At 56.8% G+C, this 25,921-nt stretch overlaps 9 protein-coding genes across 9 annotated transcripts; 4 read left to right on the forward strand and 5 right to left on the reverse strand.

Moving 5' to 3' along the window:
• Nucleotides 1-220: 220 nt before the first annotated feature.
• HRG_09879 (uncharacterized protein) lies at nt 221-1,662 on the forward strand (the record flags this gene model as incomplete). Its single annotated transcript, XM_044868350.1, has 3 exons — nt 221-336; nt 465-895; nt 938-1,662. The coding sequence occupies 3 exons, from the start codon at nt 221-223 to the stop codon at nt 1,660-1,662; spliced, it is 1,272 nt and encodes a 423-aa protein (XP_044716347.1).
• Nucleotides 1,663-1,922: 260 nt separating this feature from the next.
• Nucleotides 1,923-2,873, reverse strand: HRG_09880 (enoyl-(Acyl carrier protein) reductase domain-containing protein; the record flags this gene model as incomplete). The annotated part of the gene is made up of 2 exons (XM_044868351.1): nt 1,923-2,691; nt 2,767-2,873. The coding sequence occupies 2 exons, from the start codon at nt 2,871-2,873 to the stop codon at nt 1,923-1,925; spliced, it is 876 nt and encodes a 291-aa protein (XP_044716348.1).
• Nucleotides 2,874-4,126: 1,253 nt separating this feature from the next.
• HRG_09881 (uncharacterized protein) lies at nt 4,127-5,915 on the reverse strand (the record flags this gene model as incomplete). The annotated part of the gene is made up of 10 exons (XM_044868352.1): nt 4,127-4,454; nt 4,512-4,672; nt 4,731-4,771; nt 4,828-4,917; nt 4,967-5,083; nt 5,172-5,219; nt 5,272-5,319; nt 5,377-5,532; nt 5,653-5,757; nt 5,807-5,915. 10 exons carry the CDS (start codon nt 5,913-5,915, stop codon nt 4,127-4,129), a joined length of 1,203 nt encoding a protein of 400 aa, XP_044716349.1.
• Nucleotides 5,916-8,578: 2,663 nt separating this feature from the next.
• Nucleotides 8,579-10,225, forward strand: HRG_09882 (uncharacterized protein; the record flags this gene model as incomplete). Its single annotated transcript, XM_044868353.1, has 2 exons — nt 8,579-8,758; nt 8,807-10,225. 2 exons carry the CDS (start codon nt 8,579-8,581, stop codon nt 10,223-10,225), a joined length of 1,599 nt encoding a protein of 532 aa, XP_044716350.1.
• A 1,674-nt stretch (nt 10,226-11,899) lies between these two features.
• Nucleotides 11,900-12,538, reverse strand: HRG_09883 (uncharacterized protein; the record flags this gene model as incomplete). Its single annotated transcript, XM_044868354.1, has 1 exon — nt 11,900-12,538. The coding sequence occupies one exon, from the start codon at nt 12,536-12,538 to the stop codon at nt 11,900-11,902; it is 639 nt and encodes a 212-aa protein (XP_044716351.1).
• A 1,560-nt stretch (nt 12,539-14,098) lies between these two features.
• Nucleotides 14,099-14,632, forward strand: HRG_09884 (uncharacterized protein; the record flags this gene model as incomplete). The annotated part of the gene is made up of 1 exon (XM_044868355.1): nt 14,099-14,632. The coding sequence occupies one exon, from the start codon at nt 14,099-14,101 to the stop codon at nt 14,630-14,632; it is 534 nt and encodes a 177-aa protein (XP_044716352.1).
• A 2,361-nt stretch (nt 14,633-16,993) lies between these two features.
• Nucleotides 16,994-17,593, reverse strand: HRG_09885 (NUDIX domain-containing protein; the record flags this gene model as incomplete). The annotated part of the gene is made up of 1 exon (XM_044868356.1): nt 16,994-17,593. One exon carries the CDS (start codon nt 17,591-17,593, stop codon nt 16,994-16,996), a length of 600 nt encoding a protein of 199 aa, XP_044716353.1.
• Nucleotides 17,594-19,333: 1,740 nt separating this feature from the next.
• Nucleotides 19,334-20,647, forward strand: HRG_09886 (peroxidase domain-containing protein; the record flags this gene model as incomplete). Its single annotated transcript, XM_044868357.1, has 3 exons — nt 19,334-19,892; nt 19,957-20,366; nt 20,444-20,647. 3 exons carry the CDS (start codon nt 19,334-19,336, stop codon nt 20,645-20,647), a joined length of 1,173 nt encoding a protein of 390 aa, XP_044716354.1.
• A 1,003-nt stretch (nt 20,648-21,650) lies between these two features.
• On the reverse strand, nt 21,651-22,031 carry HRG_09887 (uncharacterized protein; the record flags this gene model as incomplete). Its single annotated transcript, XM_044868358.1, has 1 exon — nt 21,651-22,031. The coding sequence occupies one exon, from the start codon at nt 22,029-22,031 to the stop codon at nt 21,651-21,653; it is 381 nt and encodes a 126-aa protein (XP_044716355.1).
• Between the last annotated feature and the right edge of the window lie 3,890 nt (nt 22,032-25,921).

Consider the following 25,921-nt stretch of genomic DNA (forward strand, 5'->3'; position numbering starts at 1 on the left):
TGGACATTGCCGAGGGAGCCTCCCGCAAGTGCACGTCTAAGGTCCGTCGACAAAGGAACCTCGCGCTCACCGGGAGAACAAAAAGTGAGACTTGGGCGATTCCACGACACTCGAAGCCTGACTGCGGTATAAAAACAGCGACGAATGTCACAAGATCGGGTTGTCGCCGCTCCTCGCCTGATTGGCATCAATGTCGAGGCCCAGCTCATGACCAATCGCCATGAACCTTCATCCAGAGTCGGCCGTTGCCGATGAGACGGCCTGGGGTAACGTTGACGAGGGGACCCAGGATCCGGAAGAAGTCAGAGTCATTTTCTCTGCCCTGGACTCTTTCCGGTGAGTGTCGGCTGCCCAATTGCTGTGCGAGAGAGTGAAAGTCATCGGCGAAAGCGAGTCTGGATGACCGTGGCAAAGGCTTCAACGTCACATCTCCTGCGAATCCAGGCTGACAATGCTCGCCACAGCCAGTACGCCAAAGTCACACATTTCAACGTCACCCACATCCGGCGACAGTCGTTCTATGCCCTGCCGCAAGCCCATTGGAAGCTCCTTGCGGAACCGCCCTTTAGCTATCTTGAGACGCTGGAAAGGGCCGACAACGCCATCGACTCCAATGCCGAGCTAGGCCGCGCCATTCTGAACTCCGGCCTCCGCGCCTTTAGTTCCATAGCCCCGGCATCCGGCGAGCCAGAACCCGCCATGCCGCAAGAGTGGCAGGGTGTCGCCAAGTACTCCGACATTGACAAGGCCAGAAGCACCATCCGGCAGTTCTTCCGTGACTGGTCGGCCGAGGGAGAGGCGGAGAGGGATGCGTGCTACGGGCCTGTCGTATCCTTTATGGAGCGAGAGAGGGAAAAGCGGCCGCAGAGCGATCGCCTAAAGGTTTTGGTCCCAGGTGCGGGCCTGGGAAGACTGGTTTTCGACCTGGCTCTGAAAGGCTTCGCGACGGAGGGAAACGAGATATCCTATCACCAGCTCCTGGCGTCGTCGTACATTCTCAACGACTGCGCCGGTGCTGAGTCCCACACCATCTACCCCTGGGTACACTCCTTCTCCAACCACCTCTCGCGGGAGAACCACCTTTGCGGATACAAGGTGCCGGACATCCATCCCGCCACCGTCCTCGCCAACACCCCTGCAGCCGGCTCCATGTCCATGAGCGCGTCCGACTTTCTGTGCCTGTACGCCGACGACGAGCACGAGGAGGCCTACGACGCCGTTGCCAGCGTTTTCTTCCTCGACACGGCGCCCAACCTGATCCGGTACCTTGAGGCCATCTGGCACTGTCTCCGGCCAGGCGGCGTCCTCATAAACGTCGGGCCGCTGCTGTGGCACTTTGAAAACCTTCCGCCCGGCAACCACGGCCTCGACGACGACGGCGACGGCCAGCATGACCCGAAAAACTCGTCGGGCATCGCCGATCCGGGCAGCTTTGAGCTGTGCGAGGACGAGACCATAGCGCTGGTGGAAACGCTTGGGTTCAAGATCGAGTCGCACGAGACGGGCCACGAGGCGCCGTATATCCGAGACGATAAGAGCATGCTCCACACGGTGTACCGCGCGAACATTTGGTTGGCGCGCAAGGTCGAAAAACCCAAGGAGGAAGCCAGGAAGAAGACTACGGATAAATCTTCGCAGACGGCCGCGGAGGAAACACCATGAGGACAGTCCTGGGCTTGGCGCGCAAGCGGTAGATGGCGAGGACTTGGCCCAGTTTGGGTGACGGGAGACGTATCGTTTGAGCATAGCATTAACAGCATATGGAATTCTTTACTTATTTGTTCTAGATGACCAGGACCAGCCTGCCGAAAGAGTCTAGACCCCGTCAACACACAGGGGAACACGATGCAGTGCTTGTACACACCCACAGTCCCACGGCGCCGTGTCCGTTGGACGAAGGGTCGACGGCATGGATTTGGCAATTAGAGCTTCGAGTCGCCGCCGCGCATCAACTCGCCACGAGCCCACACGGCCCCGCCATCAATGGCGATGGCCTCGCCGTTGACGTGGGAGCCTGCCCTGCTGGCCAGGTAGACAACGGCGCCGGCAATGTCCTCGGGGCGGCCCAGGCGGCCCATGGGGTTACCCTCCGCAATCACGTCTGCGCCGCCGGCCATGTCGAGCAGTCCGTTTGACATTTTGCTGGGGAAGAAGCCCGGGCAGATGGAGTTGACGGTGATGCGCCGCGGGCCCAGCTCGACGGCCAGGTTACGGCCGAGATGGATGACGGCGGCCTTGCTGGCCGAGTAGCCGTACGTGCCCTGCGGCCCGATGGTGCCGATGCCGAGACCGGCGACGCTGGCCGTGATGATGACGCGGCTGGGCTCGCCGTCGGCGCCGCCCTGCCGCGCCGCCTCCTCGAGCAAGGGGGCAAAGTCGCGGACCGTGTTGAAGACGGCGCGGACGTTGAGGTTCATGACTTTGGCAAAGGCCTCGTCAGGGTGCTTGTCGAACTCGGCTCCCCAGGTAGCGCCCGCGTTGGCGAGCAAGATGTCGACCTTGTCCGTGTGCTTCTTGACCTCGGCGAGCAAGTGCCGCACGCCCTGGGGGGTCGCCGAGTCGGCGGGCACGGGGATGGCGCGCGCGCCGGGGGCCAGGTTGGGCAGGGCGTTGAGGGCCTTGCAGGCGGCGTCGCAGGCGGCGGCCTTGCGCGACGAGATGAAGACGGTCGAGGCGCCGGCTTGGAGGAAGCTATTGCGGGGGGAGGGGGAGCAATGTCAGCACAGAGCGCTCCTTGTCGATGAGGACAGATGCGCGATGGCGTACGCAGAGGCGGCGTGTAGGCCAAGACCGCGGGAGCCGCCCGTGACGACGGCAACCTTGCCCCGGAGAGAAAAGAGCGAGGGGAAGTTGTTGAGCTGCGCCTCGGCCATGGTTCGATATGCGCCTCGAAGCAGGTCTGGACTCTGGACGACGCGACGCAGTACGGGCAGCACTGCAATTCTTGGGCAATATCGGTCGCGCGTAGGTACTAAAGCTCGACGGCGGTGATTTGAGAGTTGATTGCCCGAGAGGATATGCGGTATGAGGAGCGTAGGCTTGGGTCATCAATGGAGAGGGAGCAAGTCGCGGAAGCAGTGGAAGTCCGGGCCAAAGACCGAACCGCCTCGGCGCCGGTACAGCGCCACCCCGCCCTTGCCGAGGTTCCGTCTATTTGAGAGGGAGTGTCTTTATCGCCCAACCAACCCCGACACGCCCCCTGCTCTTCTTCCCAAAGACCTCTCTCTTCATCTTCACTCCATGATGCCTTCACGCCGATGCCGACGACGCCGACTCGGGCAAACACTGACCGCTTTTTGCCCGTGTGTCGAGTGTATTCGATTCTCGACGATCGAGGCGCCAATATCGCCTTGTCTGCCCTAGGTTGGTGCCCGTGAGCTGGACTTGATTCTCTACTCTTCGCCGAGCTGTGCGAGTAGCAGCTTAAGCTTGGCATCCTTAACACGACGACTTGAAGCGATCGGAACGTGAAATCAGAAAAAGTCTTGAGTGTCACTATCTGCCGAGGGCCAAACAAGGCATGTATTTGGTCAACAACCCGTATGTGTATATCGACATGTCCCAATTTTTTTTGGCGTGGCCTCGCGAGCGGCAGAGCTTGTCACAGTATCAAAGGGCCCCGTACGTGTCTTATTGACTAAATAGAGATTCGGTCTGGGCTAATAGTAAAGCTCAATTAAATGGGTTGGGGGAAAGAAACCGCCGCTCTCTGCCGTCCTAGGCGGCCTGCTCTGTCAGTCAATGTGCCCTTGTCCTTTTTTTGCCGCTCATCAGTCTGCTTTGGTGCCTGCGTGGCCACGGGCTGCAAATAACACGATACCAAAAGTGTCAACCCGCTGAGAGCGCCCCGGCCATCAACATCTTTGTGCGCTCTGCCTTCCTTACGAAGGTGCTTCGTAGATGCCCACCCGTTCACCCCCGAGTGTGCAAGGGGCCTATCCAAGACCCGTCTCGGCTGTCTTCCTGGAAAAGATCCACCGAGACCTGCCTGCGCCTCGGGGCTAGACTTCTGTTCCTTTGTCGGACTAACGTATGAGAGTTTCGATGTCGCTCTGGCTGACCAAGGGCATCTGGTTGGATAAAGAAAAACGTCTGGTCATGCATGGTCCCGGAGCATTATTCCAGCTCACTTGGACCTCCTTTTGTGGTGGTTCTTCTCATTCCAGCATCGGTTCACCGCCTCCTGCACTAGGTCCCAGTCACTGGCCACGACGGATCCGATGAAGAAGACCTTGACGTTGTGCTCGACAGTCACCAGCTTGGAGTAGTTGACGCGCGACTCCTTGGACAGCTTCTCGCCCTCCTCCGTCATCTCGACGCGAACGGGCGCAAAGCCCAGCTTTGGCTCTCCGTCGAGCAAACGGGCTTTGTGGCCACGCTCATGGATCACTCCATGCTTTACTGGCTTGACGCCCCTCTTTTTGCAGCCTTTGCCGCCGTACGTGAGGATGGGGCTAGCCTGTGGTCAGTAAAGTCTGTCCCAGTCACGGCAATGGCTTCGGCAGGCTTACACGCAAGTGCTGTGCCCGAGGTCGTTTGCAATCACGATGAACCGCCGGAAGCCGACAAAGAATTTTGTTCCGAATCGGTTCTGGATTTCCTGCCTGCCCGAGACGCTTGGGGCATGCTCGTTGCCAGATCCTTGCGGCTCAGACCAATGGACCTTGAAGATCTGGATGCCAATGTAATCAGTTGAGTGGCTGTCAAGACCACAGGAAGGCTCTACCCACCTCGCCCGGCTGGAACTTGCTCGAGTGCTCGACTCTGTAGCCTGATGATGACTGTCAGCCAAGTGATGGTTGACACAGTAGATTCCGGGATACGCACGAGGGTCCAGTTCGTCCAGGATCTCCTCATCGGCGGTGATGCGAGCCTTGGGTGTGGGTGGACCTTCGTCCTCTTCCTCGTAGTATGCACCTACAATCGGTCAGCCAGCATCACAAAGGCCGTGATGGGTCATTCAAACCATATGCCGCCGCGGACGATTCCTCGCCGCTCGGGGCATCGCCGTAGTACATGGCTCGACTGGCCGCTGCCTGCAGTTCGGCGTCACCGGGCTCGCGGCTTGGGCCCTGACCGGCCGCTGTGCACTCGGATTAGCGGACGCAAGTGGTTAGGGACGAAGACATCACAGCCTGCGCCAACGCGCGTGTAGATGGGGAATCGCTTACTGGTATAGCCCGAAGTGTTGCCAGAATAAGATGTCGATGCTCGAGGATCTAGACGACGGTGAGCTTTCCGAATGGTGATGCGTTCGCCCGGGGATCGCACCTGAGGATGAATGTCCGTAGTAGTTGCCCGAAGATTGGTCATAGCCGTCTTTGTGCAAAGAAGATGTCAGCTGAGACAGGACTCCAAGCTGGGGACTCGCCCTACACTGTGACTCGTCAAAGGTGGCATATCCAGCTCCGGCCCCAGCCGCCGGGGCGCCATAGGGGTTTCGAAGGGCATCGTCGGGGGTTTTCCCCTTGGCCTTGGATTTGCTCGACTTGGACTTGTCCTTGGAACTGCTCGAGACTGTGTACTCTTCGGCTAGAAAAAGTTGCGTTTTAGTTCGTAGTCGTGAATCGTCTGCGCGCGCCGGCAAATGAGAGGACATGGGGACGTGGCGGTGTGAAGAGCCGGCCGAGCTTGCAGGCTGACTTGACGTACCCTGAGCGTCGTAAGAGGAGCCGGGGGAGAGGTTTCGAAAGTCTTCTGTAAGCTCCTCTACTTCTCGCGGGGTCTGGCGGTTATCCCAGTCGTACTCGACTTTTCCTGCAATTGGCGTGAGCACGAGCTGTGTGGCGCGGAAGAGTGCGCGAACCGTTGATATCCTGGCGAACGCGATACCAGCGGCCGCGACTCTCGTCCAAAGCCCATTCAGACCAGGGGCCCCAGGGATGCGACTTTGATTTATGCTTGTGCTTGTGCATGGTGGCATCTTGCGCTGGGCTGGCCACGCCCAGAGCCTGCGATGCCGGCCGAAGAGCCGCCACACGAGCACCACTCAGGCGGGCGGGCCGGGCCGGGTCGGGTCGGGCGACGGAGACTGACGCCAGGCTGAGGTTGGGAGAGGAGAGGAGGATGGAGCAAGTGGATGAAGGGGGGAGAAAGACGGGGCGGCAAGGACGAGCGGAGCTGATCGGGAGAGGACGGCCGTGAGGGGTTCTTGTAGGTGACCAAGGCCATGCGGCTCAACAGGAGAGCAAAGCAGAAGCGCCGAGAGAGGGGAGCCAGACCGGGTCGGAAGAGCCTGATGCCTCGCCATGGCTGCGTGTACAGTACAGTCATGTAGTGCAAGTACCGTCGTATGGCTAGATTGGGGGAGACCGGGGCCTCTCTGCCTTCTCTCTCACTTGGACGCCTTGGGGTTGGTTGGCGACGGGGAGCTGGGCTGCAGGGTCGCGGCCCGCGAGTGGGTTGACAGGAGATGGATGGGTGGAGGAATGGCCGTCCGCGTCAAGTACCAACGTCGACTTGTCCAGGATGGAGCCTGCAACCGACGGCCCGCGCCAGGCGTGATAGGTGGCTAAGGAGAGCTATGTCGCACAGCATTCGTCAGGCAGCCGTCGCGCCTGTGAAGTGGCGCGGCTGAGGGCAAACGACGGAGAGCGAAGGTGGTGGTGCTGGGTGGTGGTGCTGGGTGGTGGTGCTGGGTGGTGGTGCTGGGTTGTGGTGGAGGGTGTCATTTCCCCCTCCATGTTGGCATCCTCATCCTCTCTTTTCCCTCTCTTTTCCCTTCGTAGACCGCATTTGTCTGCAGTTCTGGGACAGGACCGTTGGTTCCAGTCCACAGCGGCCGGACACGAGAGTTTTCGTCCCGCCTGCATCGTCGGACAAAGCCATGGTGGGCGAGACATGGATGGAGAGCCCATGACACTTGTGCGTGTGTAATCCATCTGGCGGTCGCTATTCGTGGCAGATGTGTGCCGGAGGACGGCTTGCGTCGCGATTTTTCCTATCATGGCATGGATGCCGCAGAACTGCCCCCCCCCTACTGCCGTCCTCGTGCCCCCTCTCGAGGTGGTCTGGATTCGTACTGTGCGCACTGTCTGTAAGCCACGGTAAACTTGAAACGCTAAGTTACGTGGACGGCTGCAATTGTTGTTTCTGTCTTTGATCCTGCCACTTCTTGTTTCGGCAATGATGGAATATGGTAATAATGTGCCGTAATTATGCCGCGGTGAGCAGAATTCGCTCGCTGGCCTACCCAAGTAAGTACTATATGTACCTGGGCAAGCGTCTGTCTGACCTGGGGCTCGTCGGGTTGGCACCCCTGAAGCCCCGGGGAAGACGTCCGCCTCTACGCGGCTGCAGGCTGCACAGTGCCCTCAGGCACGGTACAGTGCTTGCATGCGAGCTTCCATGCCACCCAGACGCGGGTCGGGTGGTACTGTGCGAGACACCGCTGGCCGTGGCAGCACAGGGCTGACGTCTGTGGGTCCCCCTTCACTCACGGCCTGGCAGCGGCAGTGAAAGGCACTCTCCTACAGGCCAAGGAAATTAGACAACAACGCTGCGACGCATCCCGGCTGTCCACCACCTTGAACGAGAGCTGCCACCGTCGTCTCCCCTTGACACCTGAAGCCAGCCTGTACTCTACCCGAGGCTTCTCAGCTGCTCGTGGGCCTGCCAAAAAGGAAAGCCAGCGGGCGGAATGAACGTGTCTGTTGGACGACACGCCAGGCTCGAATGCCTTTCTTGGTTCCAAGACATGGCCGCCGCGTGTCGTTGATGCACGCACTCCCTGCCCTGTGTGACAGCAAGCAGCATTGCGGCTCAGCCCATGGAAACCGCCGTCTGCAGCCCGGCCAGCCTGGCACCTCGGCCTCATGCTGCGCAGCTGCATCCCGTCCATGTGCCCCCCGGCGACGACAAGACAGCCACCGACACCCTCGACTCGGCTGCCAGCGCCTTGTCCCGTGCTAGAGCCGACATGAAGGGGAGCGACCGATGGCGCCTTGCCAGCAGCGACACTTCCAGTCGAGTCGCAACGCCCGATCCGCATCTCCATCCTCCTCCGCCCTCGAGAAACTCGGCTCCGTCTGTTGCTCGTCCCGTTGCCGTGCTGCCCCCCCCTCCGGCACCTCTACCTTCGCCGCTGCCGACTCACTGTTCAAGCCGATCAGCGCCAGATTCTTCCTCGACTCCTCCCAACGCGGCTCCGGGTCAGCTTCCGCCACCCGGATTCGTCCTGCTTGGCATTGATGCTCGTCGGCCTCAACAAAGACCCAACTCGAGTCGACCGTCGCCTCAGCCTCCTCCCCCCCATCTCCCTCTAGTCCTCCGCCCCGAGTCCCTCCGCGATGGGAGACAATCGCAGACTAGACCCGTCCCATCAGCGCCGCCTTCCGCCAGCATGACGCAGGGACAGACAAAAATGAACAATACTTGGTCGAGTGTGTCACAGAAGCCTCACCGGTCAAAAACACTACATTTCCCCCCTAGCCATTCCGCGCTTCATGCCAGTGACGAGCCCGTTCAGGCTCCAAGCCAAATCTACCTCAAAGGTCGTCCCACCAGACGTGCTACGCAGCAAATGCGGAACTTTGAGTCTGAACCATCGACCTTCTCGCTCTCTCGTCCCGCCCGCGCCATGTCGTCCAGTTCCGCTTCCTCATCGGAGGAGGATCCCATTGCCTATCGAAATACTCGCATATTCCCGCCCCAATTTCCAGCTCCTCCGACTTGCCGTTCGTCGGCACCGCGGAGCAGGTCTCTGGCCACGAACCGCATCACAACGTGGGTTTCTCAGTACGAAAAGGCTCGGAGCCCTGCGAGGACTCCATTGAGAGCTACGGGCTCGACCACAACGTCGGAGCAGCGAAGTTCAGCGGACGACGAGGCTTCCGTCGTCTCCGATGTCTCTTCGTACGCCGAAGTGCAGCTGCTATGGCAGCAGCTCAAAGAGAAAAGAGCCAAAGTGGGCGACATCAAACAACAGATGGCCAAGATGCGGCAGGAGCTCAGAATCCTCCGCCGACGCCAAGACGAAGCGGACAACGCATTCATGAGCGTCATCCGGCCCGTACTCGTCAACCCGTGGGGCCTGCCGCCAACCTCGGCCCAGGTCCTCGACAGCCGGATGGCAGCCATGCAAGACTTGCGAGACCAACACCACTTCCGAGAGACAGACTATGAAGCTCTTGAGCTTATGGTGGACGACGAGGAAACGAAACTTAACGGTTTGGAGACGAGATTCTTCAGTCTGCTGGCAGCCGGGCAAAGCAGGGTGGAGCACGCCGCCTCGTATCGCGCGACCCCTTCGGAAGCAGAGTCGGGCCCACCCTCCGACGTGCCCTACGAGTTGAGGGGAATATCCGCGGACAAGCCATCAGAAGACCTTCATCCGCTCTACGTTGAGCTGACGTCGGCCGTCGGCGATCTCGAGAATGCAAAAGAGGAGTACCAGGACCTGCTTTACGTCAAGGAACAGTACGAATTCGAATCCAAGCTCAAATGGTCTACGGGCAAGAAGACGACGGCCGAAGCCGATGACTTTTTTGCCGAGTTTCCCGCGGAGGAGGCAAGGATGAAGGACGAGGTTTCGAGGCTTGAGAATCAGGTCGAAAGCCTCAAGCAGCTTTGCGAGGCAAAGAAGGTGATGAGGAAGCACATGTCGCTTCGGATGGCGTACGCATTGGATCCTCATACCAGATTCGAGGAACTGGAGCTGGAGGACAAAGCTTCGATCCTCGCCAGGAAGAAGTCTCTGGCCCATGCCGTCTTTTCCGAGATTCTGTCTCAGCCCGACCATGTCTTGGCTGAGCCGGAGCCGCTGACGTCGCTCCAGGCTCTCCGGGCCGCGGCTCGACTCCCGCAGGACAATGCCGAGAACAAAGAGAGGCAACGACTGGCCGCCAAGGAGTACTCCATTGACAACCTAACGCCAGGAGGCGAAGCGGGAGGCAGAGGAGACTTGGTCAACAGATGGCTACTTCAACAGCTTCGTCAGTCGCCGCTCAATGTGCAGCTCCTGCACTCGACGTTTGTCGCAAGCCGGTCGCTGAGAATCCGGGATCTCTGGCGATGGCAGCGCGACGCCATGTACTATTGGTGGCGCGACAGTACCATGGGCCCAGCCGAAGACACGCCCAAGTGCATCACGAGTGTTGACTCCAATGACGCTTCTTGCCCGGGAACGCCGCAGATGTCAAGAGCGGTGTCGGAGGGCCAACTGGGATGCTACGATCACCACCCGGCTCGCCGTGAGAGTGACAGCGCAGTGACCGCCACGGGATAGATGCACAATGAGGCCGATGATGCTCGCGCAGCAATCCTGGGCACAGCAAGCTCCTCTTAGAGTGCATGATTGAGAGGATGAAGTTTTCATTTTCTTGTGATGTGATTATGAGCGATGAAAAAGCCGGCGCTGGGATTACCACACGAAAAGAATAATTATGAGGTCAAGGGAAGAATGGCAAGGGACGAAATCGAAGCCATGTCGCCTCGCGCTTTCGGCGCCCGGTGGAGAGCGCCGAGCGCAGAGTCGCGGACCAATGGACGACGGGGACTTGCGCTGCAATGTCAGCGTCTCCACGGAGCACGCATGTACGATCTGGGGGGGCCTTACACTGCAGGCTCTACGTTTTCCTTCTGTCAATGGGAAAAGACGATTATTCGGCCGAGAGCAACGACAACGGGTCTAGCCCTGGTGACGTGCTGGGCGGAGATGGTCACGGCATGTCCTCAGGGTGCGTCCCATGATGGACCGTGGAGAAACTCGAAAGGTGTGATTCATTATTACAAGGGGGCGCCTGAAAGCCAACGCTTGGGATCTCTGTGCTAAAGCCAGGGACTGTGGCAGATGCATACACAGTAAGTCAAGAGCTTGTTCTTGTCCCGTCTGACGTGCATAAGTACCCGTTCAACGTTGAAGAGAAACATGCCTACCTACCTGCCTACCTATGCATGACTAACATATAAAACTCCGCACAGACTACTATGAACCGTAGCGGGACACGGACTAGAATAAGCAGAAGCTCTTGACGAGCCTGTGCTGTCGTTACCTCCAGGCCTCTGTACATGTACCACCGAGGTCGCTGGGTCGGCAACGAAGGAGGGGAGCAGAAAGGCCCATAACTTCTGGCGTCGGAACAGATGTCTCGGCCCGGCCTTGCACGCATCAATTCTCCGCGCCTCGTGTAACTGCTGTATCACGGGCAGCGGCATGGATCGGGGGCCTCGGGCCTTTTTGGAGCCAGGGGGCTATGCGGGGAGAGGCAGGCGGATCGGATGGGCGATCGGCGCAGGGACCGGGACTCCGTACTCGGGGCGGGGAACGCGCTCTCCCTTGCTGCTAGGAGGACGAGCTCTGTACACGAGTGAGGGAGATGGCACTGCTCGGCTTAAGAGCTTGCCACCCACTTCTCTCTCACTGCCCCCCCCCCCCTCTTCTCCTGCATGGCTAATCTTGCTCAGGGAAAAGGGGAAACCAAAGTCCCGTAGCACTGCGAACGAGGGTGCCGGAGGGAGCTCCTGATTTGGTCAAATCACGATAGGTTCGCAGGCATGTGATGTGGTGATGGCGGCCCCCTTTCCCCTCTCCGAGCTTGTCAAGCTCATGCAACCCTCCTCGTCCGGCTCGAACGACTTTCTTGGCGTGTGGGCGTATCAGATGTCACATGGTCGGAAGCAGGCTTTGGCTTCAAGTACGTCGATCCGGAGGGAGGGTTGCATCCGAAGGCTTGGCTACGGTGCAGGCACCCATCACACCGGTCTGGCACGTGTTTCGACATGTGTCTTTGTCTAGGTAGAATAATGATACGGGGAAACTTATAAAAGCAAGTCGATACAATTGAAGACGTCGTCCTTGGTCACGTCTCCAGAGCCGGGACTGGAATACCCGCCAGTACGCCTCGTTGCCGCGCAGACCAGAACCCCTTTGTCGCACTCCCACTATCCTTCATCTGCGTAATCACGCTCCGAAGCATCCCCACGCAAACACCGTCTTGTTCTTTTTCTTGCTCCTGCGCGAGACGGCATGTCTCAAGCCCGCTGCTGCCGGCCGCAGCCGAGCAGCGCTCTTGGCTCGGGGGCTGCTCAAACTGCGCCGACGGGACGCCTCCGCTTCGTCGTCCCGGCTTTGCTTGGGCGTGCTTCGTATCCGGTGCGATTTCTTTTCCTGCCGGCTTCGTTTGGGCTTGCACTGCTCCTTGGTAGCTGAGTGCTGCTTGGCCACTTTTGAGCCGGTGTTTGGGACGTGGCGGTCCGAGTGAGCCTTCTTGGCGGGCGTCTCCATGGCGCTGTTCTTGGCCCGTAGCGACGTCTTGGTGATGGCTGTGCGGGGGAGCGTCAGGCCAGCTCCCAGACTCTTGTAGATGAAGGACGGACCGCCGGCCTCTGCGCGATGTCGGGGCGAGGGCGTCTTGCGCTTGTCGGAGCGGGCGCCATGACAGGCAGCCGCCGAGCCGCCGTGCGACGAGCGACGGGCTGAAGCGGGTGCATCGAGGGCTTCGCCGGGGTCCATGGAGGACGTCAGGGCAGCATAGCTATAGCCCGGGCCGACGGCGAAGCCTGTGCCCATGCCGGAGCTTGACCCATAGCTATAGGACATGGACAGGGGGGCCGTGCTGGACGGCAGCGGAAGAGGAGAAGTGGTGAGGAGGAGAAGGGCGACCTAGTGGGCGCTCGCAGCGTTTGCGTGCTCGACGATGACGATGGGGCCAAGAGGGCGGCGTCGGAGGAGGCTGGAAGTGGCACAAGGCGGCATGCTAGGCTGTTGCAATCGGGAGGGCGGAATGGAGATTCGTCGTAGGGAAAAGGTAAGAAGGGAGGAGAAGCAGTTTAACCGGGAGGGGGAGCCATATGGAGGCCGTCAAGATACTAACACTGAGCTTGTTGCGGAGGCTGGAGATGCAGGCGTTGCCTTCCATGCCGAGTCGAGGGATGGAGGGCTCCATCACGATGCCGGACTGTTCGGTTGGCGGTTGGGGAGGCGCGGCCAACGCATGGCGATGAGTCAGTTCATGACGCCGCAGCTAGGCAGCAAGGCAGCTGCCCTTGCGCCATTCTGCCGCTCCTTCCACGACTCGTCTTTGGTGATGCCTTCACGTCTGCTCGCTCTCAGCCTGCATTCGACAATGAAGACACCCATCTATCTCGTTCTACAAGCGAGCCGCCTGCTTCTTCCTCTCTCATGCCCCTGAGAATGCTGGGGCATCCTGAATGCTGTCTGCGCGAGGGCGTCTGGCCGTGGTGATTACAGCTTCCCCTTGCCGATGCCTGGCTGGCCTTGTCGTTGCATGTGCCGTTGCTGCGAGTCTTCGCGGAAGATGCAGCCGCAGGAATGTGGACGTTTCTCCTCTTCCAGGTGAGGCCGTTCCAGATTTTGTGCCCAGAGCAAGACATGCGGTGTAAGTGGCTGAGAGGATATCTTGTAGCCTACCAGACTTGGCCTCTGCAGCTTCTCGACGGCGATTAGTATTCATGTCGACAGCGCGATGGCGGCCAACACACCCTCGCGTGCGTAGTGCAAGGCTGACATGGATCCCGTTCATCATGTTCTTCATGTGTAATTTCCGTATCATCCTCGGTCTCGCCGCCTGACTCTTGGGCAGCCATCACTGAGCAAATGGCACGGGCGGGCGTTCATGACAGAGGCTCGAGTGGTCCGGATTACGCGGCCCAACTCGGCACACAGTTGCTGTGATCCTGCTCACAGGGTTACCGATTACTCTTCAAGTCTGGACAGGGCAAGGTGAGAGCCAACAAGAGGGCTATGGCTTGGAACGCTAGCATCTGGAGTCGCAGCGCCAGAGGTTGGACTTCCTCAGTAAGAGCATCTCCAACCTGTCGCCAACTATGCAAGCAGCCACCACCGGGCGGAATCACTTTCCTCCCCAGCGCCTTCATTTCTGACCTCTTCAGCCTCAATGATTCTGGGGGAGATTCATCAAGACAATTGCTTAGAATTGATGGCTGAGGTCCACCGGGCGTGACGACATGCAGCACTTGGCTTCCAGAGCCGTCATCTATATCAAGGCCCCTTTGCTCTCTCCAACCCAATCTCTTCATCCTCAGATACTCACTACCATACTCACTTAGCTTCCAACAACCACTCTACGAATCAACCTTCTCCCTAGCACAGCTCACATCAAAATCCACTCCAGCGACAATGAAGTTCTCCGCCGCCACCGCTCTCATCGTCTCCCTCGTCGGGACTGCTCTTGCTGCTCCCGCCATGAACGTAGCCGATGCCGCGCTCCTCAAGGAATCGGGCACCATGATGAACATGACGGAGGGTGGCTTTGCGCCGCAAAAGCAGTACAAGAGGACCCAGATGGGCAGTGAGCAGAATAGCCATGGAAACACTGCGTCGCAAAAGCAGTATAAGAGGACCCAGATGGGCAGCGAGCAGGATAGCCATGCAAACACTGGCATGGGCTTTTCGGCCATGAACAAGGCGGCGACCGGCGAGAGGCGTCTTGTTTCCCGCGGCGAGGCAGTTGGCGCTTCTACCGCCGGTCCGGAGCGTGTTTCCGGTCAAGCAATGGACAGCATGGTTGGCGGATCCATGCGCCAAGCAAACCCGTCGACACCGATGGTGGCCAGGAACAAGATGGTCTATGCCAACATGACCACGTCCTCTGCGAAGCTTTCCCGAGACGTCCAAGGGGCCAAAGCTATGAGCATGGAAGAGGATGAATAGGAAGACTTGTGCCGTCCCCGCACCGAGAGGGGGTACGGTCATCCTTGAGCCCTCCCTTTTCGTTCAGCTGTCTCCGCGCCGTCACGAGTCTGTCCTCAGGAAAGGATGATGATGGCATTTGCGTTGCCCGGGGCTGGCTGCAAGGATACAGGGTCGCTTGGGTGAGGGACCTTTACGGCCAGGATCATTCGGTATAAGTTGGATGAATTTGAGGATTGGCAGATTCGCCGGCGGGACTGGGCTGATCAATGACGAACTGATGTGTACTCTCGTTAAGATGAATGAATCAGATGAAGACTTGTAACCCTCGAACGGCAGGTTCATGTATTTGAGACTCTAAATCAGAGCAAATGTGACAGTAAACGTACCAGGACACTCCCACTATGACTTTCTGAGTTTGAAGCCCTTTGTAGCTTCCGCCATTGACTATACAAGTCATTTTTTACATGGCCGCTTCCGTAGCTTGACATCAAGCTCTATACTTTTGAGAGACACCGTATACAAATGATGTCTTTCGACACTCGGGGAACGTCAGGAGTCTCTCGGGTCGGCCAAGGTCGAAAAGAGCCGGAGGTTGCAACAGCTGCTGTTTTGTGTTTATGAACGCAGTTGCGTGGTCCTTTGGCTCTAAGTATCAGGGCCACGGATGAAATCTTTCTCCATCCATGGTCTGCCTGGCCAGACAGTGTTCTTCCGCGTCGTATGTCTGATGTAGACAGCTCGCTACCGCTTTAGTTCAGGAGTGAGGCGGTCATTGTCGAGACAAGCGAGAAATAGCGCCGCAGTAGAATCGACCTAAAAAAAAGGGTGTTAATCGGTATTCAGTTTAGTGCTGTATGAGCAGTGGTCGAAGAGGCTTACTCGTTCAAGAATGAATTCTGGCGCCCACCAGATTGCGGCTCTCAGACTGTCAGGAATTGCCACTTTCGATTTGAAGCGCAAACGAGCATAAAGTCACCGGCATCTTCTTGGCCGCCTGTGATTTCTCCTGGAGTGGTACATTGGTCCAAGTGTCGAATCGCAGCAGCAACGAGCATGCTCATCCAGACCGTCGTAGCTATCCAGCGCGTCATGGTAATGCTCGTCGAGTGATGAGATACCACGAGCGCTCAGGTTGACTCAGACCGACCGGGTACGATGCCGAGCGCAAGGGGAATATGGTTATTCTAGTCCGTACCCAGAGACGGTTCGGTGAAAGTTGAAGGGATGAAGGCTGTCTTTGAAATAGAACTCAAGAAATGGGGGGACACGGGGCGTGAATGACAACTCCCGTTCGCCAAGAAAAGGCTTGGCTTTGCCTTATCGTGCCCGACTCATACGAGCGGATGTTTTCCCACAAGTCAATGCCAAAGAGGGCAACCCTGGGGAACTTGAGATGGCAGATCAAGGACCAGACCAGTCAATTTACGTGTAGCGATGGATACTTCTATTGATATATGACTCGATTCATCTCTCTGACCAGTGCTGTTTGGAACTATGGCATCCGGGCAACAAGGGTGAGGCCTGAAGGCGGACGTTATGCGTGCCGGTTAGAAAGACAAGAAAAGAAGGTTCCAAAAAAGCTTACTCGCCTTATAGATAACTTGGATTCCTAGTGTAGAGTTCTGGTGCTAGTGGTAAGGGCCCTATAGTGGAATTTCCGACGAGCCCAGGTCTTGAATGGGATTGGTACGAAGTAGACATCCAGATTTCAAGTGGAACAATGTGCGTGGATTTCATTGGCCATTTATGTGTCGGAACGGATTCACCTACTGAAGCGACTTGCAGGATTTGAGACGAGTCAGTCAATTTCAGGGGGACGGCGGCGGGAGGAAGCACGTGTCTGAATGCTTTCAACGTGTGGTGCCCCCGCACCCCTTGGTCTGTCCAAGGCCCCGGAACGGTTAGCTCGTTGGCAGTTTACCGACTACGTGTTTCAGCACAAGGTGGAGCCAGGTCAACATGTGACGCAGCGTTGGCCGAACTAACTGGCTCTTGCGGTTGGCATAAGAGTCAGGAAGGACCTAGTGGCAGAGGGGCGGCATTGGGCATGCTGTCAACGCGAAGTCAATGCCCCGGACCGGCCGAGGGGGCAACGCTATCCGACTCGAGCGGATACACATCATAAAAGGCGAGCAAAGTCAGCACCCAACTCACCAGGTGGTATTTGCTCCCATCATCGGGTCCACCCTGAGTCAGTCTCGCGGCACATGCCGCATCAGCTAGTGACATGGAGCCATCCATCATACAGGGCTTCTTGTGGGATACTGCAGAGACGTCCAAGTCGATACTACATTCAAGTTGCACGATCACCCCCATCTCGAAACCCGGTGGCCTAGTGATGACACACCAGCGCCAGTGCGTTATCAAGAGGAGCAAGTCTCATCGTCTCGACTTGAACGCCCTGAGAATGAGCCCTTGCATGGACTTGTGGGTGATGGGCATGTCGCGGCTGCCCACTCTCTGCTCTCTGATTTCCTCTTCCGAGGCCCAGGTAAAAGCTTGATGCTCGGCCGGATCGAGTCGAATATCTTGGCAAGACGCAACGTCGACGTGAAAGGCAAAGCGACAGAACCAACGAGTGCCATCGCGGTTAGAAAAGACTGCGAGGTCACCGCCAGGCCCGTCTTCGTCCTCGGTCGCGAGCTGGCGGAAGTGCGTGGCAACAAGGCCAGCCTCCTCCCAGAGTTCGCGAGCAGCGCCGTGGAGAATGGTCGGGTCGTCTTGGTCGACGGCGCCGCCGGGTATCTCCCATCGGTCAGGCATGGTGTCGTGGCTGGCGCGTTGGATGACGAGAACCTTGCCCTCGGGGTTGAAGACGACGGCACCGGTGGCTAGGCCGTCCAGCTTCAGCCGTCTCTGTCGCAGCTTCGCCTCGTTGCTCGCGAGCCAGGTCTTGGCCGGCACGTCCCACTCGGCCAAACGGGTGTCGAAGTCGAAGCCGGAGGCAGCTTCTTGAGCGGAGGGAGCGGGCTGTGCCATGGCCGAGTCGGGGTCGGGAGGGGCCGGAATATACGCTTGAGAGTAGAAGGCTTCGGGGCCCCTGGATGAGGCGCGGCAAGTAATTAGAAGCTGTATGGTGACGATGAGGGCTTTGCTGGGCTGCTAAACAAATCAAGAAGAAATGAAGGTCAAGTTGGTAGACGGCCAATTTGGTGGGTCTACAGGCTCCGCCAGGCCTCAACACGTGACGTCGGCGAGGCCGAGAAGCCATTGATGGCTTTCGGATAAGCAGGAAGAGACAGCCGATGGCTTACGGCTTGCAAGCGCCTCTTGGGACATGCGAAGCTGGCTGTGCATGGCAACAGATGCTCACGCAGACACGCACAAGAGGCGCTGGAAAGCAAGTCTGAGGTCTGCCAGCCTATCAGGTGACTTAATCTAGGACCCCAGCCAGTCACGTGTCCAACACGAGCCGCCCAAAGGCACCTCCCTACTCCCTAGTCCGTTGGTGCTCATTCCACTTCATCACCGTCATCATCACGGAGTCGGTTTCGGGACACCGCCCCCCCCGTGCTTACTTCGTTTTCGCTACGTCCGGCCAGGCAGTGTCAGCTCACCTGGAAAGTTGATACATTCCTGATTCGGGTTCCAGCTTGGAGATGCCACGCTCGATGTTGATAGTCTCCTGTTTTTCGACATCACCTCGTCTACACTGATTTGATGCATCTCCGATTTCGATCCCGAACCCCCAAGCCTGGCCCTCTTCTCGAGACTGGCATTGTTCTTCTCTGGCTCTCCTTCGATAAATACACTTAAATTACGACGACCTTGCCTTGCTCCACCTCCTTTTCTCCCTCCAGTGTCGTCTGACAGGAGGCCTCTGCTGACATCGAGCGCCGTGTAGCCCTGTGCCTCGTTGCCCGAACGCCTCGTTTAGCACCAGCCCCTGTTTTCTCGCGAGTCAACGTCCCTTCCCCTATATGCTGTTCTTGAAATAGCGACGGCCGCTAGCCACTGAGTTGTGCATCGTCCGAGCGCGAGCTTAATCTGCCTCCGCACCTCAACTTGGGCTGTGTTAACCTCGAACCGCTCGTATACCTGACCTCCGCCGGCGAACGCCTTGACGCCGTTGGGGCTGCATGCTCAGGTAGAAGCGAGTTGAGACCCTCCCTATCAGGTGCCCGTCAATCTCGAAATACAGCCCTACCGGCTCCATGCCCCGGGGCAGGCAAGGAACCGTTCCGTCAGTTCCAAGATTGGATCCACCAAACCGTTCACAAATTAAACCTTATATCCAACTTCCCTCAGACCTTTTCCGTCCTTCGTATTCATTAAGGCCCATGGCGTTTGCTAGGCCGGGGCCCTGGACTCCATTGTTGACACCACCAGACCTCCGACGCCTTGCTTCTATCAGCTCCGAAACCCTTACCCCACGAACCCCATGGTAACAGGTAAAGCGGGCTTAGCCTCACGGTGGCAGGTAAGGCGGGCTTAGCCTTACAAGGGGCTCCTCTAAAAGTGCTCGTCTCCAGCTGGTGCCTGCCTGATGACTCTCCCTTGCCCCGGACTCGTCGAGTTCGAGGGCCCGAGCAAAGCCCACAATGGACATGGAAGATGCCAACTCAACGTATAAAACACCACGAGCACCCCGTCTTCAAAAGGCGTACTCGCCGATGCCATCTAGAGCAGCAACAGTCGTTTTTATTATATCAAAGTCTTATTATTTAATCCCTCGTTCACTGACTGCTCTCTCTCGTTTGCCAATATCATACAGCAACCATGAAGGCCACAGCACTCCTCCTTCTTGCTGGCAACCTAGCTCATGGCTTTTCTGGCATGAGGGACTTGAAGGCCCGAGCCGCCAGTCTCGAGAGCCGGGGCACCAATGAGATGATTGGCGATCTCGTCAACCTCCCCGACAACCGCCTCACCAAGACCGGCGCCGACATCAAGGCCCTCCTGACCGGGGGTCAGAACCCCGAGGAGCTCACCGATCGCTACGACAAAGTCCCGGACAAGGACTCGCCCAAGTGCAAGGCCGACACGTGCTGTATCTGGAAGCACATTGCCGACGACATGAGATCCAAGATGGTGGGCAGCGCCCGCCGTTGCAACGACCTTGCCCGCGGCTGCATCCGTCTCGGCTTTCACGATGCCGCCACCTGGTCCAAGAACACGGGCCCCGGCGGCGGATCGGACGGCTCCATTGTCCTGGCCCGCGAGTGCTACGACCGCGAGATCAACAAGGGCCTCGAGCCCACCTGCGACCAGATGACGGCCTGGCATAATCAGTACAAGAAGTACAACGTCGGCATGGCCGACCTGATCCAGTTTGCCGGTGCGTATCCAGGGCCGTTCTCTTTCTGAACGTGGGACAGCTCCAAGACTAACACACGAGATAGCCAACGTGGCCACCGTCGCTTGCCCCCTGGGCCCCCGCGTCCGCACCTTTGTCGGCCGCAAGGACGATTCAAAGCCGGCGCCCGATGGCCTCATGCCTTTGCCTTCTGACAGTGCCGACAAGCTCATCAGTATGTTTGGCAGCAAGACCATCGCTCCCGATGAGCTCGTGGCCCTCGTCGGTGCCCACACCACAGCTCAGCAGCGGTTCGTGGACCCCAGCCGCGCCGGCGACCCGCTCGACAGCACCCCTGGTGTCTGGGACGTCCGCTTCTACGGCCAAGTCACCAGCAGCTCCACCCCCCGTCGCGTCTTCAAGTTCCAAAGCGACATCAACCTGTCCCAAGATCCTCGCACCAACGGCCCGTGGAAGGCTTTCTCTGGACCCACCGGCCAGCGCCCTTGGAACGGGGTAAGCATGCCCGGAGAGCCACCTTCAGAGCCATGTTGAGCTGAGCCCGTGACGGCTGACATTTCCTGTCCCTGCAGGCTTATTCCCGCGCCTATATCAGGCTCAGCTTGCTGGGCGTCAATAACATCAACGATCTGAAGGAATGCTCCAAGGCGCTGCCGTCGGCCCTCGATTTTTTCCAGTCTCCCGACCAGTCGCAGCTCGATGCTTTCGCCAATGGTAAATTCAACGACGCCAAGGGTCAATTAATGCAGGGCGACAATATCACCGCCCCTCCCTAATAAACTAGGTCCTCGCAACGATGAGAGTGAGCATCAGGCTTAGTGGCCACGATAGGAGAGAGGTCAAGGCATGATCTGCCGCCGTTCTGATGCGATCAACTCTTGACGGAGTTTCCCCTGTTCGAACGGCGCGGGTATCGGTTGCATGCTTTCTCAAAGTTCAGCTCATTCCTGGCCTGAGCTGGTGAACAAACAAACAAACAAACATAGACTAATAATACTAAGAAGGAAGGCCCCTCGTATCACACCTCTGTGGAGTAGCTTCAGATTGGTGTAAACATATTATCTAATATCAGTGTACTGTACATACGACGATGGGAATAGAAGTTTCTTATACTGCTAAGCTTAACACCGGGAAGAAAGACGTGCCCCGCGGCCAACCAGGTCTCAGCGAAGTGCGTTTGCGTCCAAGATGACAAGGACACCTTATGCCAATCAGGGATCATTCGCACCGCCAATGGAACCTTCGTGTCTTGAGTGGTGTTGAGGGCACCCCGAGGACATCCCGGATGGCGCTCCTCGCCCGTACACTCAATCAGACTAGCCCATAGCCTGCATCACCATCGCCCTCACGTTCCACAAGTGGCAGACAGCAAAATATATCCTGCACTTTAGCTGGGTCTTATCTCGGACTGGAGAGGACTGATTCGCTGCGCTAGTCAATTGCCTACGTAAAGACAATCATCTACCGATCGTATGCCGTGAGAGGATGGCTAGAGCAAGACGCCTCGACCTCGTCGCATGATACTTTGGCTCAGACCTCTGCTCGTCACGGGTAATAACGAAGCCCATCGGGGGCAAAGACACTATGGACCAGAGCCAGTGTTTGTGTAATATTCTGAGCAAAGCAGGAAAAAAGAGCAGAGCCCTCAAGGGTCAATGATACTAGCAACAACCGCCTCGCTGCGTCCCAAACAGAAACAAAGGACTCCGGCAAAGACTGGATAAGGCATCTCGTCTCAGCAGCCGCAAAGCCCTTTTGCGTCCGACAGCCTTTCTCATGTCATTCCAATCTGGCCAGCTCCTCGTCGAGCTTTGTTCTTGCCGCCACCATCTCTGCTTCGGCGATGCGAATCGCGCGCCCAGCGAGGTCCCTGCTCTCCTCCAATCGCCTGACGGCGACACTGAGACTTCTGATTTCTTGCTCCAGCACATTAATATGTTCTTGACTGCCACTGGTTCTGGGGCGGCGAAACGCAATGGCGGCCCGGCTGCGCTCCTTCTCGGCGAGAACGCGGTCGGTTTGGCTGATTTGCCCCGACAGCTGAGACATGTAGCGCAGGAGTCCGTCCTTCTCGGTGCGGGCCCGCTCGAAGCGCTCCGTGAACTCCTGGTATAGATGGGCCCGGCTCGCGGGCAATCCGTTTGTTCTGGACGAACTCATGGTGGTTGGTTTTGCGTCGTCGCAAGCGCGCTGGGTGCTCGAGGGCAGAGGAATTGCGAGTCGGTTTACTTTCGAACTTCTTCGCACAGGACTGGGGAATCAAACTTCAAAAGGGGGACCGGCGAGGGTATTTATACTCGTTGCGAATTGTGCCTCTACTCAGTGCTCAGCACCTCGGGATGCATACAGGTGTTACAGCGTCAGGGAGGCGCTCGTAACACTGACGAGTACACTCGAGGTTGACCCAAGTCAGAGGCATTGGCTTCTCTGATTTCCTGGACGATTCACGCCGGGCATTCGATGACAAAATGCAGATATGCGCAGCCCGATGCTCCTGGAGAACTGGCATCATTCACGGTGGTGTCGTTGCGTCCAACAACAAGGTCCCTAACCGACTTTCTCCCCAGATTCAGAGTGGCAAAAAAGTACTATACGAGCCTCACTCGTGAACTGTACTCCTCTGCGTGTGTACGGCTGCTCGACTGCACCTCTAGGCTCTCTGGAGCATGTCACAGCGTCGGGTTTGGTCCAACAATACATACATTGCTTCTGACTGCGACACCTATCATCGTGGAACTATGTACATGTACTGAAAATCTCTTGCTTGTTACTAAAAATATGGTACGTAAAGAGATACGCGTCTACGGCTGCATGATGGAGTCAAAGCACGGCGTGGCAAGACTCATGATGGAAAAAGAACAATTTTTGTTCCAAGAGAGAAGAAGAGCCATCTATCTCTAGAGAAATACCATAACAGAGCCCCGCATGATTGTTTTCCACCTTTGAGAAAGCCGTACAATATCGACTTGCCCTAACCCTGATACGGGAACTCGAAATGATCAACCCTGACTCTCCTTGCGCTTTGCCTCCGCATCCTTGATCTCGTCCTCTGCTATTTCGAGCTCTTCAAAGATCGAGCCCAAAAGATTTCCAACTATGACGAGCCTTTCGTTGTCGAATGCCTTGTTGAATTCACGCTTCACTACCTTCAACGCTCCTTCGACCCTGTTGACGTGCAAGAGTGTCATGCCGGTAGTGTCCTGCGTCCTGAAGGACTTCATTCTCTTCCCGATTTCTATGAATTCTTTCAACGAGGAGAGTAGGAGTTCTCTTCCTTCTATGAATTTCATTATCGAAGCATGTCTGTCGGTGACTTGTTCCGCCATCATGTACGCGTTGATGTTTGTGCGAGATTCTTCCCTTCAGACGTCAGGGTCGAGTTACGGATCCGCCGGGTATGTCGAAAGAGATTAGGTGGACGAAGAGCGGAATAAAGCGTTGTGTCTTGTCGAGAGGTCTTTGTATTTGCCGGCTGCTGTCGTCTCGCTCAGAAGATCAAGGCTTTCGGGGATCGCTTCTCGTTTTTAATACCCAGCTCCTTCATGTTACACAGGATCACGACTTCCAAATGTCCCTACTTGGTCTTTAGTGAAGCGATTGCTACAGGACTCACGTCAATCAGAACAAAGCTCGTGCGACTGGAGCCGGAGGAGCGGTGCCATCCCGTTAGCCTGCTGTCTTCTGGGACAGCAGCGGAGATGAACAGTGTTCGGATCCAGTGAACAGCTGTCCTGACGGACCGCGTTTGCAATTCGACCTTTAATCACTGTTCAAAAATTGATACCGCGTTGTGGCCCGTTACAAGAGGGTTAGAAGGCCTGAGTCCGATCGTGTCGTATCTGTGTCATGAGATTGAGCTTCGCTGAACCCCCTACTTTCTGAACCCTTCCAAACTTGAGACGTCGACCCCATACTCTTCAAGAGCAGTGAGTGAAGGACCTGTTCACCCTGGTTTTCATTCGGTATCGCGGCCCATGACGAGGGACATGTAGGGTCTCCGATCCCACACGTCGTCCAACCCATCATGGTTCCGGCAACCACTGGGCTTCCACACTCATGTATAGATGAGTCTGATGCGGTTCTGAGAACGATGAGAAAGCTTCTCGTTGGCACTAGCCGATTCACGAAACGTTCAGAGTGCAACGGCGTCAGAACACTGATTTGTCCAAAACCCAAAGCGGTTTCATCTGCCAATGTCGACATCGCTTTCTCTGAATACGTCACGAACGGATTTTAGCTTTTTGGGTCCCTGCATCAGAACAGCATAATTTCTGTTGCTTGGGTACCTGTGCGGTTTGGATGGACAAAGGGGTTGGAAAGCTGCTTTTCACCATGTACGACATGAACTACTTCCGCCCCATGCAGTCTCGACGCTTTGTAGATATAGATTTGGTAACCTTGAGAACTGCCTAGAGTGAATTTGGAGTACCCTAGGAAACATGTCAAGATCAAAACGCAAGGCGGCGGCTTTGTGCGTGTTCCTGCAGAGCGGAGAAAAGGACTTATAATACGCGTTAATAACACCTCCAATGGGGGTGTACCTATTTTGCCTGGTGTAGCCGTATTTTACGAGCTTCACAGTTACATACGGTGCCCAAGAGTTAGGACGGGAGCAGCTTGGTCGAATAACAGTACTGCAGTCGACCGGTGGGCAAATGCACAAAGATGCATACAGTGTGAATACTCATAAGCTGGGGCCGACGGCAAGTAACAAAGAGCATCACGGTAGGTTCTCTTTCTGAAAGACAGTATATTCAACTGATGTCTTAGTGGCATAAAGAACCATTTTAATTTTGGTCAATGAACTATCTTGTCATCGCAATAGCAATCTTTCGTGCAGAAGAACCGAACGTCTTTGATGGACTTTTGTTTCCACCCAGACTCTGAAAACGACGCGCAAACAAGAGCCGGGTCATCAGGCAATGGCTCAAAATACCTGTAGGTTGAGATCCATTCAAAACTTGCATGCTCTCGAGTCGTGGAAACATGCCTCAGCTTCTTCTCCCGAGTCATTCCGTTTCTTCGTCGTTGATTTCAGGAATAAGAAGCCGCTGGATCCCGATGTCGCCGATCGCGCGACGGAGCCGTTCCGATAGCAAAAAAAACTCCAGTGACACCTTCTCCCTCCACATGACGTAAAGCGTTTCCAACTCGACTCTGAGTGTAGACCCAATTTGGCTCCAGTGTTTATAGAAACGAAGAATCCTTTCGCCCACTTCGCAGTGCTCCTCATCCGTCATGCTGGGCGCGTCGGGATCACATCGGTTTATCATCTGGGCAATTTGTTCGGTCAGTTCGGTGCCAGTGGGCACGTCGCCGTTGGTAACAGCCCTGGGCATGCTGGCGGTTTGTTGAACGAAACTTGTCGAGGTAGAATGTGGTTTCGGTCTGATTCGTCGAGCACGTGAAGGCTGAGTGCGAGGTTGAAGAGAAGATGACCAGAAATCGGTTGAGAGAACACGACGGCGGCGAGGGCTTTACTTATACTTGAATCGAGTTACACATGACTTCATCTCTCGCGCTTTTCTCCTTGTCACAAAACCCGTGTAGTTTCTGGACCAAGACGGTGATTCGCCCAGGGCCACTGACAAGACCACGTCAGGAAGCTGTGGCTGCGGTGAGAGACGTGAATTGTGAACAACCGGCCAACTGCTTTGGACGGAGAGGAACGATCCACTGATGTACCGCGGTTGATCCTAAACCGGGTCAGAACAGCCATGGCGTTCATCCTGCGGATGCAACATGATGGTCTCCCAAATAGTATTGCATCAGTTTTGAACAATGTTGCTGCGCGGTGTCGTAGGATGCAACGCCCGTTGATCATGCATTCTTGAGGCGTTCTGACGATGAACGGCTCTTGTCCCGTATCTCAAGCGGGTCTCTTTGCAGTGCTTCAAGCTCTACAGCTTCGTCTTTGTTGGGACTTTACACAATATACGTGGTTCACACAACATACGTGAACAGACGCCTTTCACCGCATGTAGACTATTCGCTTGAACTCCGAACTCCGCTCGCCGTCGGCGAGTTGATCGCTTGGCTCGTAAAACCCA

This window comes from Hirsutella rhossiliensis (genome assembly GCF_020360975.1).
Source record: "Hirsutella rhossiliensis strain HR02 chromosome Unknown scaffold00014, whole genome shotgun sequence".
NCBI lineage: Eukaryota > Fungi > Ascomycota > Sordariomycetes > Hypocreales > Ophiocordycipitaceae > Hirsutella > Hirsutella rhossiliensis.